General features: G+C 32.1%; 1 protein-coding gene across 3 annotated transcripts in view; it reads left to right on the forward strand.

Annotated features, from left to right (window-relative positions):
- The window catches only part of LOC112684558 (semaphorin-2A), a 478,554-nt gene that overhangs the window by 264,315 nt on the left and 192,698 nt on the right, over positions 1–21,541 (forward strand). For all 3 annotated transcript variants that reach the window (XM_025556135.1, XM_025556136.1, XM_025556134.1), the window contains one exon: positions 16,371–16,471. In XM_025556135.1, coding sequence (XP_025411920.1) covers positions 16,381–16,471 — 91 coding nt within the window. In that variant the 5' untranslated portion in view covers positions 16,371–16,380. The remainder of the gene's footprint in view (positions 1–16,370; positions 16,472–21,541) is intronic.

The following is a 21,541-nucleotide window of genomic DNA, read 5'->3' on the forward strand; positions in this document are numbered from 1 at the left end:
CAAAACTTCGTTAGTATGATAGTATTAGTATCAATGGATTTCACGTGTAATGGATCTGAAAAAGAATCAAAACCTCGACGTGTGATATGTTTTGAGGTGTTGTCAAACGAAGCTTTAAAACCATTAGAACTAAAAAAAACACGTTGAAACTAAGCATAAAAAAGGTGTCACAAAATCCATTGTTTTTTTTTAAAAAAAAATAATGAGCGAGAATTGAGAAAGAAATATGAAATTTATCGAAAAAACTGCAACTGATTGTACGAATGAAAATTAAATCAAAAATTTAGTGTAATAAACATTATTATATATTTGTATGTTTTGTTATTCCTACTTATGTTATTTGTAATATAAAATGATTATTGAAATTTTGGTTATGATAACATAAGATGTTTTGCATAAAAAAGATATTCGAAAAAATTGATAAAGCGTTCCTGGATTTCTAAAAATCTTTTACCAGGAGGTCCGTGATTATAAAAGTTTAAGAACCGCTAATTTATACCATAGATATTTTGTACTGAAGATATTTTAAATTGAAGACATTTTTGACTGGAAATATTTTTGCAGAGAAATTTTAGACCATACATTTAATTTCTTTGTCCGAATAAAACTAGTTCCGATTTTTCGGGTAGAAATTGTAGTTCGTGCACAATTACAGTCATATAAGTCCGGTTGAAAAACACCCTTCCCGGGTTCAGCTAACCGGGTCCAGCCAAGGGTCGTCACGGTTCATGACGATTTGCCGTTGGCCGACACTTACGAATGACGGGAGATCCAAGGCATACGCGTCCACCGGTTCCGGTCTACTGGCGCACACCGATGACATAAATTGCGTTTTGTTTCCGTTGCACGGAAATATTGTACCGAAAATCACATTTATACATTCCCGTGTCGAAATACGAACGAAACACTTACGAGATACGTACAATATCGTTATATTACCGACCAACATAATAATAAATGAAATAAGATTTTCGTGTACGTTTATCGTGTTGATACGTCATTATTGTTGTGTCATTATCAACATCAGTGGCGTATTTTCGGGGATGGTGAATCCCCAGGTCACAATCCTCCCTAGAACACAAAAAATGTTAACAAGTTATAAATAACAAAATATTGCAACGAAGGTACAGAGAATACAATATTAATTTATACTACGTGGTCATAGATAACTCTTCGTTTATATTTAAATAATAATAATAAAATAATATAATTATTAATTCATACCTTATATGTATTTTTTATAATATTACAAAATCACTTACCTCGTAAAAACATTTTAATCTTCCCCTCGCAAAAAATTTCAAAATACGCCACCCAACAAAATTGCAAATAAAAAAAATTGCCCAAGTTAAGTTTTTTTGGTCTAAGAGTCATCACACTTGTTCGCCGTTGGTTCATCTAAATTACGATATTGTAAAAAAAACCAAAAAACGGCATTAAAAAAGCAATGCTACCCATACGTAATCAAGATATTAAATTAAAATAATAAACTATAATCGTACGGAATAAGTTAACCAGATATTCTACGAGACTCTAGTTGACGTACAATTTGCGTGTGTTATTACATACTTTCACTAATCATTCGCAGGTAATTAATGAACTTCCAAGTTATAACATAAATATACATATAGGTGTTTGAGTATGAAAGTTGGTGAAGGTAAATGTGCGTGAACCGTGTGTTCGATAACAACTGTTCGCAAACGAGAGCGGTAGTATTGCGCGCGAACAAGTGGTCCATTTTTTTGGTATTTGTGCGCTAAGATCACCCAATCTCCCGAACAAACGGATTTCCACCAGGTGAACGATACGGTCATATGATCAGGTCTTAAGGTCGTTAACGTGGGCGTTTACCCTATCGCGGTCTGTGCACTCGAACACGACTGCCGAAAGCGATGCGCTAATGAGACCGACAACGACCGCGGTACAACATCGACGATTCTTCTACCGATTTCGTGAAATCAGCAACGTCCGAACTGCGTGTATACGTCACGTATTTTTTTTTCGTGCGTTTCCAGCAGCAATCTGCATTTTAGTAAGTCAACTTGGCAACACATATATCTTAGAGAGAGAGAAAGAGTATGTTTAAGTAAGGTGTTTACACGAAATATGACATGACGAAATTTTTTTTTTTACAAACAAACGCGGGATTGATTGAATTTTAAATTGGATTTTGATCTCTGTTGGTGCTGACGATAATTGTTCATGAGCAGCGTTGCACATTATCTTGTATTACAAAGAAACGAATAGAATAATAAAAATTCATTTTTCGTCGATTGTTATTCAATTTTAAGAAAAATTAGTGTGGTTGATTTAAATTCAAGTAAGAACTTCTGCATAAATTAACCCGCGTTGATTTAAAACTGTACATTTTAAAAGTACATCAAACTTTAAAAACCCGTAAGATTTGTATACATAGGTGTATACCCCAACTTATGTTTAGTTCAAATAAACGAAAACTGGTAAACACTTATGGTTTGGACGTTTAATTTTTATTTATTACTAAATCAATTTTGCAGTAAACGTTTTGGTTTTTTTTTTTTTTTTGTATTGAATGATAATTTCATATCGTGTAAAATCTTATTCGTATTACTTTTTTGTATTTCGGTTTATTGCGATTTAACTAATATTATGAATTCCGAATAACTATAGAATATACGAGATTATTCTATTTTTTTGTTTGTTTTTGGGGTGATAATATTTTATTATTGCATCGACTAAAAATCACGTATTGTGATTAAACTTTTTATTGAAATACGTTTAAATCAAATGCACGTAGTTTATTTTACCTGTAAAATCTTGATTTCTTGAAAGGACAAAAATAATAAATTGAGAACTCTGATATAACAAACTGTATGATCGTGTAAAATGTTTCAAGAAAATCTTTCGTTTCGAATCATTCACTTTCGAGCCATCTAAGCAGTACCGTCGTTAACGGGCAGTCAAATCACGGATTTGCCTAAGACTACACACTTAAAATAAATTTAGAGGTCCACAATTTGTCAAGTTAGAATAATTAGAAACATTTAGGTGTTTGGAAATTGTAATTTTCAATTTAGAATAATAATTGCCAATTAATTTGTATGTAAATAGTATTATAAAAATACTAATATTTAATACTATAGTAATACTTTGAAAGAATTGTATTGATCTTTGATCGAAAGTGAATAATATATAATTGAAATTATGTAAATTATGATAAAATAATCAAATTAAGTTATTAGAGACCAAAGTTTTCGATAAATAGGTCATTGGATGTAAAAGTCTTGTATACAAATTATAGAAAATAAAATAAAAAGTACTCGCTGTTGATACCTAACACTTGTTAGTGTTGTGAATTAAATTTAGTTCGATGGTAATTAGTTTTATATTTTGCATAATAAATAATTAAATTTAAACGAGCATTTGCCATTATACAGTCGAATAAAGTTGAGAAAATAGAAGAAGAACCTAATGAAATATTTCAAAGATCCCTTATTAAATTAGTCACGTTCAAAGAAACAAGTAAAGGTTAAAGTTTAGTATTTTTATTATTATTTTCTCGTTCAAAATGAAGTGAACTTAGGATAAAAGAGTTGTGTTTACTTTAACATGAATCTAAAAATTTGAATTAGTTCTTATATAGTTCAGTGATATGCTATGATATATTTTCATAAAAATTGTTGTTTGTTAAGTACAAACTATGAAATATTATACGGCTTACAGTTATAATTTTTTTTTTTTTGTTGATTTAGCTTTTTGTTAATATCGCTTATATTGTTAAAATTATTAAAAATAAAATATAAACAATGTTTATTTATATCACAAAAACTCAAGTAACGTTTTCTACAGCTAATAAATATTTCACTGAAAAAATAAACTTTTCAAATGCACTTACGTTATCATATTATTCTCTGACCGAAGGTTAATTTTGAATTTACTATAATACCCATCGAATAACATATCCCACTCTGTCTAAATATCAATGTTAAATTGTTGTAATCTTTATAACCAACCCTTTAGAGTTATAAATTATTACGATATATATTATATTTTTCGAATTCTTGCCTACCGAGGACATCTAAAGAAAAAGGTCATTTCACTTTTAGAACGTGAAAGGTTAAGAATTCTCGCGGCCTTTGCACGGGGTACTTATAATGGCAATGGGTTAAAGGGTTGTCATCGCTTAAAGTAGTATTTCAGTGAAAGGGCGCGGTTTTCCATGCGAAATAATACCGAAATTCCTGGATGGAGGAAGTATTAGCGGACGGAGAATAAGTAGCTAAAAATAGCTGTAGGAAAGGGGAAAATAAGGAAATAAACTGGGAGGCTTTCCGCGGCGAACGCGGATAATAATACGAAATTACCGTCTAGGATAATGACGATTGTGCCGGAAAACATGAGAAATCGCGTGACACTGACCGACGTCACGCTAGCCCAACTTCACGGTTTACTTCGCCGTTGCCCGAAAAAATTTTTGTTTATTTTTTACGGATAACGGAATTGTTGTTGTAGCGTATTATGCAAAACTTTAGGGGTACATAACCCGATTAATGAACAACTTTACCGTTAGCCGTGATCCTCGATAATATTTAATTCGTGTACGAACGTGTGATATATATATACTAGGGGTCAAAATTATAGGATATTGTTCATACCACTTCGGAGACTTTCTAATCAATCCTATTATTGTAGGAATGTACGCTGTAATCGTTTTGAAAGCACTGAATTAAATAAATGTAGTTTTAAATCATTATATATTATGTCGTGTACACCAAATTCGTCAAAAACGCTATTTATCGCATATATTTTCCAACGTATAATGGATGTTCGGTAGATGCGCAGACTTCAAAGGCCCCTAAATGGCACACAGAATAGAAAGTTATATTTGTAAGCACATATATAAAAATGCATGTATGTATGTATATATATATATATATATATATATATACCGTACACATTAAACATTACAGACTTGGGGACTAATGAGATCAAAGACTAAATCAGTGTACGAATCAATGATAAGAGTTACTGCAAGAATTATGCTAATGTAGTATATGAGCTATTCAGAAGTTTTACTAGACCAATAGAAATGGAATGGAATTGTTTAAAAGGGTGAATACTGTGTATATGAATCTAATAATACGACTGTATTACACGGCATTGTAACATATCTAATAATTATGATAGAAAAGTTAGCATTAATGCGTGGAATGACATGGTTTTGCGAATTCTAAGCGTAACTATTTGCGATTATGTTATTAAATAGTCATTCAATGGTATTCTTGAATGTTGGTGTGTTAAATGAATTAGTGTGATATGTTTACGTCAAATATTTTAATTATTCTAACATTATTAAAGAAATACACTAGAAGAAATTAATATTTAAAACTTTACTCAGTGGTAAAGCCAGGATTTTTTCGATGAAATTTTAGGTTCCTGTCCACACAATAGATACATATAAACATATTTTTAATTTTGTTATATTTTATTTAAGACATTTAAAAAGTCAAAATCGATGAATCTGTAGAAATTAGGAAGTAGAAGGGAAATGTACTTGTTACATTTGTGAAGACCGTTAATAGCATTATATTTTTCATTCGTTCATTTTTTGAAAATTCTTTATTTCTTGTAAATGTTTTCCATATTTTAATTTTATTCACAGCTGCTAACACACTGTAATTTAAATCATCTTGTTACATTTCAACTAACTGTTAAATTTTTTCTTCGTCAATTTTATGACGATGAAATAAAGTTTGACCTATGTGATAAAAATCGCTTATTTAATTGATTTAAATATTTGAACATATATTAAAAACCATGTCAACTATGATTATGACTTTGAAGGGACTGTTGAAACATATGAAAAAAAACAAGATTTATTAAAAATATTACTAAAGTGGTATGTGTTTATAGACAAAGGGATTGAAAACCATATTCAAATAAAAACAGCTCCATGGTAATGACGAAAGAACGAGTAGGCTATATAGAGGTAATAAATTATCAAGTTCAATCGTTTTCGGAACGGTTAGATATTACAAATTGTCATCACATTCAGAACCTCAAAGTCTGCATACTATCGGTAAACGACCATGATTCCAATTCATCCACAGTATCAAAGTTCGATACTCGTACTACTAGTACATCTACGACTGCTACTGTTGATAACCTGTTCATCGACACGCTACTGAAATCTATAACTGACGAATGGTGACTGAATATTACCATATGTTTAGTGCTTAGAAAAAAATGAATTTGTTTGTGTTCTGTCCGGAAGATGAATATTTCAATGTGATGTAAAAGGGAGTTTTCTCTGATATAAAAGGGGGATTTGAACCCCCTAAGCTTCTCCCGTGTCTACGGCCCTTATTTCACTATTTACAAATAGATCTTCTTCAAAGATAAAAATTACACTAATTTTACAACACCTTTATATTATTCTCCAGCCACGTTTAATCCCTAACATTGTAAATTATTCGATTTATGATTTTTCAAAGAAAAAAAACTAACAGTTATTCTTTATTTGTTTATGGTCGTTTAATTACTTTTTTTAATTAGATTAACAATACTCCGAAGAATTTTTCAGAATATAAAATAATCTTTTGAAAATATAGCATACTAATTCACTCTTAAAGTTTGATATCAAGTGGTACAATATTTGTTTAAAGTTTAATTTTAAATAAGATCAATAAAGAAAAAAAAATAGTTTGTTTAACATTTATTGAAAACATGTGGGTGGAGCTATCATTTTCAGAATAATTTACATACTTTATTATTTATTATTTTCACTATTTATTTTATTCTAATAAAATATATGCTAAACACATTTATTTAGAAATATATTAAGACGTATAGGTTCTTAAAATATAAGTATTTATCTAATTGTATTAAAATGTTTAAATATTTTTCAAACGTACTCGTATATCATAATTTATTCGATGAACTTTTATCATTTTGTTATTATTTTTTTTTTTTCATCGTATTGAGTTGTAATATAGTACTAATAAAGCATATTTTTATGTGTAACTCTTTTAGGTTTGGTATTTTACACAAAAATGACATAGAAATGTTCTTTTAGACTCGTACTTGCATATCTATGATAGACGCATAAATGTATTGTGTTGTTTTGAACGATACTTTTTGTGTAACTTCAAATGATACTGGTGGTTGAAAAACACGGCAACTGCCGTTTGAAAAACCTGAGGGGATTCCCGTATTGTTCTGTTTTCATCTGTGAACAATATTTTTATGTATAAGTTTCACATTGTTAGATAATATTTCGTACAAAGAACGTAAAATCGAATTTGTTAGTTTCCCTTATAAATTCATATTGAGATAGAAAAATAGTAGAAAAATTAATAAAAAGCTGCAACACTTAAGATTCACTTTTAACTGATAGATCGGGTACATTCAGTATAAAAATAATAAAATTACATTAAAAATAGTATGAAAAGAATAATTAAAATTAAATTAAAAGGAACAATTCGTGTACAAAGTAATAATAATTATAATAACAATAGTAATAACAATGAAAATAAGAAGGAACATCATGAAGAGATAACTCTGTGAAAAGTTTCTAGAACTCGTGTATTATTATGCAATAATAATATTTGGTTTCATCCGGACCACCGATGGCTGAAAACTTTAATTTATTTGCGGTTCTCGAGCAATAGTTTTTAATTCTAAAATCAACAAAAGTTCAACACGTAAATCTAATACTAATAGTGTTTTTTTTTTTTTTTTGTTGGTTAATTTAAACGTTATTTTCTATGAAAATATTGGTCATGGAGGATTTTACTGATATAAATGATAACGTTTAATGTATACATATGTAATTCGACTTGTTGGTCATTACTACGTTATAGAGTAGACATTATACATTGTTTTTTATCCTAGTATTTTGATATTATTTCTTTTCGTTTGTTGAATGTTTCAGTTTATTTCAATGTTTCAATTTTCAATTTTCAATGCAGTCCAATATAGATTATATAAAGTTGTTGACTTAATCGAATGTTATATCGTTAATTATGCATTCTAAATAGAAAAACTTAAAGTGTCACGTGCGTTATGGCGATACTGTTGGCAGATTAGTTATTGTACTATTTTTACAATTTATGATATTATAATCATAAAAAAATGATTGAGTAGACACTTTGTGAAACCCATAACATTATATTATGTTTGTTATACTTGATTCCATCGCGTGCATGCCATTACGTAATGTTACTGAAATCATGGTTAAATAAATCATTATATATTGAAATTCCTTTAGTAGAATTACATTTTATAAATATTATTTTAATTCATGTCGTGCATTTGTTATGGTTGGTATGTGTTTTGGATAGAATTTCGATTCAATTTTGTATTTCAGTTAAATTTTTGCTGTATGTAGATTGTATTCTGATGTGTACCAAACAATGACGTTTTTATGTGATCAATTTATATGAAATACATTCATATTATACAATCTAGTTATTCGTATTATTATTACACAGCTAAAATTAAGTTTCATGTTGAATAATGTATATTGTTTACACATTCAAATATATATATGCAACGTAATATTATGTATTTTGTATTCCTATCGCTCAAGCTTTATGTTTAGAGATTTAATTTTGTTATTTGTTGTTGTTGATGTACACTTTAAGTATGAAAATTGTCTTTGATCTATTCCCTAATCACATTTATTCTTCTTCACTATTAATATTTGATTAAGATCTAAAAAACCAAATTGCTAAATCCATGTGATTGCATATTTTCATCAGAACTACGTTCATATATACATATCGGTAGTTTTACAAGACGATATGATCTCGAAGATATGACTTGCCTGGTACGTATTGTGATACAATTACGTTACGAATTAGATTGATATGAAGAAAAAGGAACCAAAATTATTTCCTGACCATTTTTCAACACTTGGCTCTTGTGAAATCCTCGTGTCAGTCGGACAATCGGACTAAATCGGCTGAAGTTGAACCACGTTAAAGGCGGGGAACATACCATTTGAGCAGGCACTACCTTTGCGCAAATCCATATTGTGCTCGTTTTCTGCGATAGTTAGTATATTATCACTGAAGTTCAAGATCTTATAGATCTATAAAGACGGAAGAACAATTTAGGACATCGAAAACCATAGCTGGTTTCATTGTTACGTACGGAATAGAAAAACTTTTTTTAAAACATACGTCTATTCTAGGAGCCTAAATATTGTCTAATAGTTTTCCAATAATGACCGAGCACCGTTGGCCGTTGTTGAGTGTCTTGAACGCGAAGTCTTTATGCACGGACACCATGCTTCGGCTACAATCGTATCCCAGACGCAACTGGTCCGTGAACGTCACACATCCCCGGTTGATGTGCGCATTTAGTGTTTTCCATTACACGTGATTGTGCTGTATTGCATTTCGGAGGTTTAAAAACACCGCCGAGTTTAATGTACCTTACGGTTTCCTCGTGAGAGAATACAAGAGCTGCGGGGGAAGGGGGCGGAGTGAGTGGCACACGGACGAGAAGTGAAAAAAGTTCGACTCGGCCACATAAACGGTCGGGGTATTACGAGCGTTAAATTATTAATTTTCAGTGTTTAAACACCGAGGTAGAGAAGGAGGCAAAACTATTTGGGTTTACGCGGGATTATTATTGCACCGGAACCCTCTGAACAATTCCAGGACAAAACGCCACTTTGCATATTTAAAATATCCCGGGCCGTTCGGAGTTATATTAAAACATACCGTGGTATATATTCTTAGCGTCATTATTATTATTATTATTATTATTATCATTATCGTCATTAAGACTATAACCACATCCACCGCCGCCGCTGGGAGGCAACGTTAGAGGGGAGGGGGACGGTTGCATTTTGAAATGTAATCCATTGCGCTCGCGTGTGTATCGCGTTGCTTCCATAACGAGCGGCTCGCACCACGACCGACTGTGCCATCTCCATTTCCAGTCCGTCGCCCGTGCACTCGTTATCTTTCCGGTTTTTCGCGTATTTCGTTTTTTATTGTGATTTCCGCCCCCTCCCGTCCGCTCGAATTAATATCACGTACACGAGTGCGTAAGCACCACACGTATATAAATATACGGTCGCAAAACCACCGTCGAAATATTGTTTTTAATATCGCACTCATAATTATTGTGGCGTGCACTAGCCTCCCGTCTTTGTAGTGCCTCTGCTGCGCGCGACTTGAAAATACGCCAGATGACGTGTCTGAAACGGTCGCGCATGCACCCCACCGCGCGTCGCATCCCTATGCACCGCGTAACAGCAACGGGGGTGTTAACCACGACGTGTTTTCTGCGTAACACGTGTTTGTTCCCCTACGTGCGCCAACGGAACAAAGGACATCGCATACTATTATTATTATACTTTTTTCAACAAATAACCACCACCCGAGCCCAGTCGCGTGCACCGTTCTCCCATCCTTTATCTACCGGTTAGGTCGTACCGTATTTCCGTACTAATTAATTGGTACACGACAACGACGCATTACCGCTATCGTCACGCCATCGACTGACAGTACTCTATCGTCAACACTTGCGGCGGCCGTTACATCGGACATTCGTCAAACGATGTCTGTTATCCAACTTCATCATCGTTTGTCGTCGATCATTCCAACGGCTCGCCGTGGCTCTCGTGTTTCCCTGTTCCGGCCTATCACCTTGATAATATCGTTCCTTAAATATTTTCTCCGTAATTTGTTCCTTATGTTTCCATCCTTATAGTTCTATACAATCGCCGTCACTTTCGTCGTCATCACATCTGTTTCGCAGACACTGTCATAATTAAAATCCTGTTCAGTATTTCCATATTTCTAGTTTTTCCAATCCATTGCATTTCGTGGAAACACAACATTACATTTGTTCCCTTTCTTGCGGCGCTTATTTTCCAAGATTAAGATCTATATGCCAACCATTACCGGTAACAATTTTGTTTATTTTGTACAAAGCACTTTAAAGTCTTTAGTAAATATCTAATTGCAAACAACAAGTATTTTCTTTCATAAAATAAGTGATTCCACGAGCAAATATTTTTTTTTGCACCTATAAATGCTATTTGAACAAATCTAATCGTTCGAAACTGTTTAAGTTTTTAAATTATTTCAAACTTTGAATAGGTGTTTGAAATGTTCAAATTTGCTCATCTAAAAGGATAAAATGATTGCGACACGAATTTCTTTTCAATATTTTTTAAATCATACTATCATATATTTCATATATGTCTTGATTAATTTTAAATTAATTGAAATTGCATATGGTTTGCATCTTGTTCACGTTTTAATTTGTTGTTATAAAAAAAAAAAATCATTTTCACTAGATACATTGTCATTTTAATTTCAATTTTGAATAGTATGTCAATCTGTATGTCTTACTATACTTTGATATGAGCCATAGAAAAGTAATTTATTACAAATATTAATAGACTTGTGAAAACATTACATCAAATACGCGTTGCATTTTTAATTTAAATGCGGCTTAAATAGTCCTACAATTATAAATGTACTCACATTTCTTACCACTATTAAATTTGCATGGAACACTTGTAGATATCAAAAAGCAATTAAAATTATGTGAATACCATCAATGACGTAGAGTATAACGCAAAGCCAGTGCCGTATAAACCGGGTGTGCAGAGTGTAAATTTAACACAAGCTCTGCGCCTCATACTATATTATGGGACATCAAAAGGTCCAATGACTGGTATGAAAATTTCAATGTATAATTTATTTAAATGAAACCAATATAATTACCCGTATTCTAGATTATTGCATATATATTCTCACGCAGGGCTGTATTTAAGATTCTTCCGCCTATGGGTAACATCATTTTGCTGCCTTTCTTCCATAAAGTGCCAAAACTGAAAACAAGTGTCACCAACCATGTCCATGCACAAGGTGTGGGTTGAAGAAATTCGAAACCCTATCGAGGATCTTTTTACATACATTTTCAGCAAAAATATACCTACTCCACATTCTATAAAAGTTAAACCGATTTGATAAATTCAAAATTCATACATGGTTAATTTTTGTTTGAACAGTGCCAATTTTCTCGATTTGATGCACTTTCCTTTTGAATTATTGCGCCTTTTCTATATACTCTGCCAATAATCGTTGTAAATTCAGACAATGAGAAAACGCATTTTCACTGACTAATCAGCTGTTCATTCTTTTCAGATATGAAAATAATAAGTACCAGTTGTTTTAAAATTAAATATAATATTTATTTCTTTATTTTCTTTTGTAAAACACGTTTTTATATTTTCTAGTTAACTAGTATTTATTGTCCAATAATACAGCCTAAGTATTATGTATAATAATATAGGCAGAAAATTACTGTATTCAATTTTTAATTCTCCCTCGGTATAATAGCTCAGAGTAAACTAAATATTTCAATGACAATCATATATTTTTTTATGTATTCAGTGTCGTATTTTAATGTATTTTAATTCGTCGTAAATTTACAATTTAAAAAATCCTTCCCTCCCCCTCTAAAAATGAAATATTTTTAGTTGCTATTGAAAAAATTCATATTGATAAGGGGCCTAAAGATTTTGATTTGCGCAGAGTTTTCGAGACCTGTTTAGTTACGGCTATAGATGTGGAATTTACCATTAAAAAATTGTTGGTAAATTTACCGGTAAAATTTACGTAAATTTACGTTAAACTCAGTAAATTGGTAAATTTAAAAAAAAAATTTTTTATTATAATTTTTATTCAATTTTTAAATACAACTTAAGTACTAAGTTTCTTACCTTCTTCAACATTTTTTACAAAGTTTTAAAATGTAGGATGAATGTTTCTTTTTCTTTTTACTTACCAACCTATCTAACATATTCCACATTCGCTATTTCTACATGACTATTGACTTTTTGTCTTTATCTAAAATTTTAAATGGCTCTTAAGAAAAAAAAACCATTACTTATTTGAAATAAGTTATTTCATTCAGAACAGAAAACAATATGTAAAGTAAACAATGTAACTTGTATTGAACATTAAACATCACTTTAATATTATCAACATATTATACTTGTATATGTATGTTTTTGATATAATTAGTAATTTCATTTATCAAAATAAAACAAATAATTAAAAGTTAAACAATATAACAAATAATAAAATATACAATACATCTTTATATAGATATCTATATCTATATATGAGTATATCATCTACAACAGTAAATAAAACGCATTTCGCTAGTGAAAACATTTAAAATAAGGGGTCATTCAATTTTTTTCAATGGTAAAAAAAATACCGGTTAAAAAAATACTTTGTAAAATTTACGTAAATTTACTTTTACCCGTAAATTTTATCGGGTAAATTTACTAAGCTCACATCTCTAGTTACGGCACTGCTTAGAGCAACAATAGTAGTTCACTATCAATGCCAAAAGCACTAACAATGAAAATAATTACAATTTCGTTACGGATGCTATACAACAGTATATACATTTAAACATAGAGGTGGAACTAGGAATTTTTACGCTGAGGGAAAATGTTAAAATTACGCCTTATCATAACACCAATAATCAAATACTCTTCTCGAGAATTTTTTTCTAATAATTAATGTACAATCAAACTTATTGAGTTTTAACCTAATAATGATGTTTAACAAAGTTAAAAATATCAAATTAGTTGTTAATAATTACGAAAATTATACTCTTCAAAATATTACGCCCGGGGATGAACACCCAGTGCCGTAAAACCGGATGTGCAGAGTGTGCCGCGCACACGGGCTCCAAAGCTTACATACATTTGGGGGCTCCCTAGTCCTAGCTTAAAATAAACTACTCTTTACAAACATAGGATTATTTAATAACATTATATTATTATTTTACAATAAAAAGAAACTTTTTTTAGAATGCAGGTAAGGATGTTTAAATATTTATTTAACAATGAATCCATTGAGTATTTGAGTAGGCATATAACAAATCTACCTAAACTACTTAAATAAGTTTACTACATAAATATGTAGTGAAGTATAATATACAACAGTTGTAGGTATTTAATTTGATATATACACATATATCGTACACTAAATGATGTGAAACGTGTTTTAAAACCTAAAAAATTGATACTTATAAATAAGACGTACAACAAAAATAAATCTTAGAAAGGGGTCTAATATAATTACCACACACGAGCCTCCTATATTGTAGTTGTGGCACTATCCACCCCCCTAGTTCTGCCTCTGTCTAAATATTACAGTATCTCATATTTTGATTAGACATCGCACATTCGGAGTATTATTATTATTGGCCGCGTGCGATGGCCGTACGTCACCTTTTATGTTGACCGTAATGGATCGTGGACATATTGTCTAGAACGTCCCGTAGGTAACAATACATTTACATATCTATTATAGGTTAGCGCAGTGGTCTTCAACTTTTTTATGCAACGGGCCACAAATTATTATTTTTAAACATTGCGGGCCACAATCGTAGTAAAAACATGTATTTTATATAAAAATTCAGTTTTATTTTTACATTTATTAAAATTAGGTGGATACATTTAAAATTACAAATCATTATTATTATAAAAACATAAATAGATAAACATTTTTTTTTTTAATTACAATTTTTTTATTTTATTTTTAATGTGAAAACATTTAAAATGTAATCGCGGGCCGCATGTTATGACAGGGTGGGCCACGGGTTGAAGACCTCTGGGTTAGCGCCTGCGATGCTACAGTCGAACCCGTGCTCAAGACGGTGATAATACAATAATGAAATCATCGTAATATATGTTCATAAAATTAAAGGGAGACTCGATAAATTTATCGTTAGATCGTGTAATGTTGCCGGACAACATTTGAAATGATTTAATGCGTTTACGGTTGAATGTTGGACAACTATGAGCTGTATACATGTTGCTATGGTCCAGTTACGGTGAAACACCGACCCAACAACGTGTATAATATATCCAAAAATCTATCTCCGTCTGTTCCGCAGGAAAAAATAAACGGGGAAAAACGAGTAAAAAAGAAAAAAAAAATCTGCGTATAACTTATTTATAGCAGTACAAAGACCGCGGTGCGTCCCGTCGCAGAACAAACTACTCGGTTACGGTTGTACGGTGGCGGCGTGCGTACAGTCCGTGTCGGGTTAGCTCCCCTTAAATCATAAAAACAATAAATCGCCGACCTGCAACAGCTATCGCGTCTCGGGTTCAATTTCCTCCCGCGAGAACATTCTTCGATTGGATTGTTGAGTTATTGCGTCGGATTAATAGAATGTAAACGCGCGAATTCAATGATTATTCATAAATGTCTTGTTTCCGACGAAACTATTTAGTACAATTTATTATCATTAGGTATCGATATAATACGCGAACCTACGGAACACCTATTCGCCGCGCGTGAACTGTATTTTAATTATGTTTGTGACATCGCCTGTGCGGCAGCGGCAATAAATCGTCTAAGACTGGATTGACCAGTGTTTTTGTTTAACATACAAAATCGTATAGGGTATGCGAAAAAAAACAATTATTGCATTACTATAATGAGCGATTGAATTAAAGAGGTGACATTCGGTATCTGTGACTTCTTCCTTTAGCGTTTCACATCTGTTTATTATACAATCTATAGTGAACACCTACAGTACAAATACTTTGGTACACAGTATACCAGCATTATTCGTATCATATTGTATTTTATTTAAAATTGTTTTCTTGTGAAGACGAAGACGGGATCGTTTAAAATCCGTTTAAAATATTTTGTAATGAGAAGCAATAAGTATGTCAACAGTATTTTTACTGTAAATAAAGATAGAGGAGTGATATGAACTGACTATAATATTTTTATTAATTTTCATTTTATTACATATTAGTACATATTTCTTCGTGATCGGTTGAGGGTGAAACATTTTAACATTTTCCGTTCGCTTGGTATTTTTTCAGTATCCCATAATACCCCTAATTCATCACGAGTAACACTATGGATTTTTGGAAAAGTCTATATTTAATTTAATTACAAACCCGAACACAAGATATAAATTTTGTAATATATACCAAAGATTTTCATAGAAATTAAAAAAAAAAAAAAAATGATAAACAAAAAACGAAATGAAATTGATGAAAACATAGCTTTTTCAAAATATGATTAAAATTACTTACAATTATTTAACAAGACCAAACAAAATATAATAGGTAATGAAATAATAATAAATTCGATGAAACTTCATATTTCGAAAATGAGTTATAATGTGATTATAATCAACGATATTTTCGTTTACGTTTTAATTAAGTACAAAATATGTTTGAAATATTAGTTAAGTTTTTTTGTTCTTTTGCACCTGTACGTATATACATCAAGTATCTAATTAAATTTAACGCATAGTATAATAATAATGTTATGACTTTACTGATCAATATTGTTTAACGTGTTTTACAGATTGTCGAAAATGACGTTGTCTTTGTGCGGTGTATTTGTCGTGTGCGTGGCGCTCATCGTGCCGGGGACTCACGCCATTACCATCGAAGAACTGCCACCAGGTAAGCGCTATCGTCTCGTTTTCAAAGATTGGTACACGCATCGTATTAGCAATACGATTTTCACACGATGAATGGCAGAAGGCACTAAAATAAACTAAAATAAAACAAATAAAAATAACAACGGACACCACCGCACCGGTCTATTGTTTGTCGATCCGTCGGTACACCCGTAATATGGTAATTCACCGTCTCTCGCCGACAGCTTGTCATTAAAAAAGTTTATTTCCACACTAGCGGCGCGTAAGATAAATAATATTAAAACGTCATTTTTTCGCGATCCGGTGCCATTGTGGGAGGGAGGGAACGGTAAAGTTTCGTCGGATATATTCCGAAAACTTACAATATTCTCTTCGAAGGGAAGGGAAAAAAATGTACTCGTAATTCCGGTATTACTTTTAAATTTTGTCGTCACGCTGTATGCCGCAAGAGGCACGGAAAAGTTACCGCGTTTTATTAATATTTTTGCCGGCGCGGAAATTTATTCGCGAGCGAAATTACCTACGACTGCACGCGCGCTCGCTTCGGTGTTATTCAAATTTAAGTTTGATTCTCGCGGGGCCGTGTTATTGTATGCCGTTGCGGGCGTTAAACGGTGTTGAATCAATACGCACACGTACGTATCATAATACGCATAACAACGTTACACGTGTAGTGCGAGAATTAACACAGTCTTACATCGGCCGCAATGTACAGGAATGCCGGGACTTGGGTATCGTGTTACCTTTTTTTTTTATGGAGGATTATCTCATAGGCGTCATAAGCCGAAGAAAGGAGCGGGACGAAAAAAGTACGTTTATACGCGATACAACGCACCGGGTCCGTTTATTACGTTTATCGGAAAACGGCGGTTTCCATCACGGTGTTGTGAAAAGCACGGAGTCGAACGAAACCTCTGGTGCTGTTGTCAATTAGGGGACAGGAAAGAGAGTCGCCGTTTTTCGCGTTTCATAATAACGATTCACCAAGCTCGAGCATAATTGCCCCGTCACTTCTCGTACGACTTAATCGTCCGTGTTGAGATTAGATAATTCAAAATTATGTTTCCCCGGACGCAGATAGAAAATTATTACTGTGTAGATGGAAATCGTTTGCGTTAAGATAAATATTCAAAATATCCTATGAAAAATTAAATATAATGTACACAATAATGATCAAAGTTATAATTAATACATAGCACATTTTTTAAGATTTTTAAGATAAATAATATCTCAAAGAAAAATTTGTACAATCTCGACGAGTGCCCTTGCCTCGTATTTTATTTTTCCAGAAACAGCACAATGTACATTACTCAACAAGCAAATGACATTTTTATTTTATCTAAACGAAAATACATTAGTTAACATTATTTTTTAAACAAATAAATGCTTAGGTTGGAGTATTATTATATTTGTTAAGTAAAACCAATTTGGAATTAAAAATTTATCATCAGATATGCTCGTATACAAATTCAATAAAATTGAGATTTCATTGATTTTAGTATTTTATTTTATGATTCGTGATTTTATTGACTCTGTACCTGTATACCTGATGATGAATTTTTATTTCGAAACCGGTCTTAATTTACAAATATAATAATACTTAAGGTTTAGCATTTATTTATTTATCTTTATGTGTTAACTATTTTTTTTATTTGTATATTTATGAATAATAACCATATATCAATTTTTATTTTTTATTATTTTATTATTATTTTTTACAATAGACTATCATAACACAAAATATTTTTTATCTACGTATAAAAATGATAAAAATTTACATACATAAGAATCACTACAACAAATAAATATGAGGGGTTAAATGAAAAATTTTGTTAAGTTTCGTCACTATTTTCACCGACGGAATCGAATAATATAACTCGAAATTTGGATTGAAACAAATAAATTAGATTAAATTATCCGTGAACCTACTATATTCCCTCTTGTTTAGTTTTCAATATATTGAAGTAAAAAAAAAAAAAAATAAAAAAAAAAATACCACACATCTTAAATGACACGTATCATTGAATAAATTGTTAAATTTAGTAAATGTAAAAACGTAGCGAATGTGTAATAGTAACAATAGACAACTTTTCCCCAAGTCCCTTTATTGGAAAATTTAAAAGGGTCCCTTAAAGTATTTTTCTCTATGAAATTTTAATGAATTGAATTAAACAGAATTAACTTGAATTTATATTTAAACGTTGTTATACAGGCTACGTTTTCAGTTATTTTAATTTCTAAATAGTTACAATTGTAAATTATTATCGTTATTGCTTTGTTATTATTTGAGTATGATGAACAATGTAGTTTTATTCAAATTTACCTAGAAATTTGCAATCGTAAGTTTCAGTTTAAATTATTTTTGAATATGGCTGTTTAAAAATAATCTAGCAATAAATTTAATATTTATTTAATGTGGTAACTGGTTACATACACGGTCGAGATTTGAAAAACTATATTTACCAAATTTGAAGAGTATTTTTTTATCATACTCGTTTAATATTGTGATGATTAAGGGGCCACCGAATTAATTTGCCCCAGGCCCTAAAAATCCTCAGGACGGCTCTGAGTATAAGTAGAAGTATAGTAATAGTGACAGTTGTAGTAATAGACAATGGTAATGTAAGTAGTGGTAGTAATAGTAGTAGTAGTAGTAGTAGTAGTAGTAGTAGTAGTAGTAGTAGTAATAGTTGTGTGTAAATCAGGTGTCAAGTATAGGGTTGGTGGGGTGTAAACCGTGTGTCGATGGAGTGGGTGGTGTAGATGTTCTACACGAACAGCGACTCGGAGGGAAAGTGCGTTTTGTAAACGCGCGAGTAACATTTCTTGTCGGCGTCGTTGCTGCCGTGTAACCGGATCGACCGCGGAGGGATAGGATTTCTCCGACACTGGCTACCGGCTAAGTGTACATGTACACGCATTTATATATGGTACACCTTACCTACCGCATTATAATATATTATTATTATTATTATTATTGTTATTATTATTATCATTATGTGGTCGTCCTCGTCCTTGTATATAATGGGGATGGGAGAATATCGACGGTGGTGCCGGTGTGAGTTTTCTTTGTTCGACAAATCGATCAGCGACGGCACCCAAAAATGCCCGTAGGGGAGACGCTGCCGCGCGGAACGCCACCGCTATAAAACATATAGTATTATAACCCATCACGGTTCGGTCTCGGTCGTTATAATATGCAAAACAAACGGTTATTATCGCACGTGTAAGACGCGAAGGTTTCCGCCACCACGACCGCCCGCCATCCACCCCTCCTGTTCACCACCGGGTTTTATGCTATGAACTAAGTCGTATCGCCATACCGATATAATATATATATATATATATATATATATATATATATATATATATATATATTCTTATTTAAATGCGTAACGTATTACGATGACGTGCGTGGGATCTGTGAAACGCAATCATAGTATAAACGCATCTCGTTTCATGAGGATAAATCAGGATAATTACATACATATACATATATATTCCTAGCGAGAGTGCGGTTATGACTTATAAGTGTCAGCTAAGAACAGGGAAGCGTAACGGTCATGCTTTAAATGTTGCAATTTTATAGAATCAAAAAATTATTAATAAAACGCTCTAATAAGTCAAACAAGTCACAATATACAAAATCAAAATCGATCGAAACGTAATTGGAGACTGGCGAGAATTGTTTAAGATGAAAACAAAATGAATATATTATGTACCGAATGCGAAACATCACACCAGATTTCACATTCATCATTATCGTCGAGTATCCACGCTTTACACGAATCATTGGCGCATAGATTAAACATTTGTCTAGACTCAATCCCAAAGAATAAACAAGATTCCTCTATGACGATTCGGTTTATCATAGTGAAATCATAATCAAAATTATAGTATCGACCGTTCTACGTTTATTAAAACAATTTCTTAACATTTCCTATGGTTTTCACTATGATTTCTTATTATGACAACCAAATCGTTTTTGGGGAAATGGTGAATTTTACTCGTTTGTACTATTAACTCGACAAGTGGACATCCAGTGTGACTTCTTAAACAACATTTTAGCATGATTCCCAACGATATAGTATGTCTATGTCAAAAAAAAAAAAAATCATTAATATTCGTGCTGAAGTTAAATCCTATAACCCTATGCGGAAAAAAAGTTTCTTTGACATCGATTTAATGTCAGACATTTCGGCATAACTAAACATGCTTCAGTTCCATCCACTCTATCCGTTCGCGCATGTAGCCGAATCTTGGTGTTTTATCATTTTGAAATGAGCACTGAAGTATATAACATGAGGTCACAACGTCATAAAATAGTTTAATCCACTTTTAGAGTGATGGATAAATACAACCGTTTAGTTTTGCGTCAGATATTTGGCGGATGTGTTGTTGTTGGTTTGATGTGAATAGTTTCTCGTACAATTTTTTCAAAACTGTTTCGACGCTAAACAATGGCTGTCGATTTGTGACAACGTGAAGATTCAAGCAGTGGCGTAATTATCGGGAATGTTGAATGCGCGATTTCCCTGTTTTGGGACGCCTCCATATCTCTTCTAATATTACCTTTATCTCTTACTTTATTCCAACTACAATCTGTTATAAACAAGGGCCCTAGTCTGGAAATTTTTACATGGGCTCGTTATCATCAAGTTGCGGCCCTGGATCCAAATTCGACTGTTTGCGAAAAGCATTATCGTAGTCTACACGTGTTGTATACTATGTGCATTCTATTTATATTATTATCATTACCAGACTCATTTAATTGTGAACATTTTCGCGTTTAACTGCGTGAGCTTACGTGCAATATTCGTTGCACGGATAGCGCTTCGTCAATTCGAAATCGTTTTTTTTCTTCTTCAAACTTTATGAAAAACCGTAAATTGAATTGAAAAATTACAGCACGAAATATTGTTCATTTGATGATTGGTGAAATTTTTTTCGGAAAACTTAATAAAACTTAAACGCTACAGCATTGCGCTATTTTATCAAGTTAATGACTGACGTTTGACTGTCCGACGAATTGTGTTTCAATGATAGTCGCGTTTCCACGAATAACTGATGTCGTCCGGAATCAAGCAATATG

Source organism: Sipha flava, unplaced genomic scaffold, assembly GCF_003268045.1.
Source record: "Sipha flava isolate LNK unplaced genomic scaffold, YSA_version1 252_pilon_pilon, whole genome shotgun sequence".
NCBI lineage: Eukaryota > Metazoa > Arthropoda > Insecta > Hemiptera > Aphididae > Sipha > Sipha flava.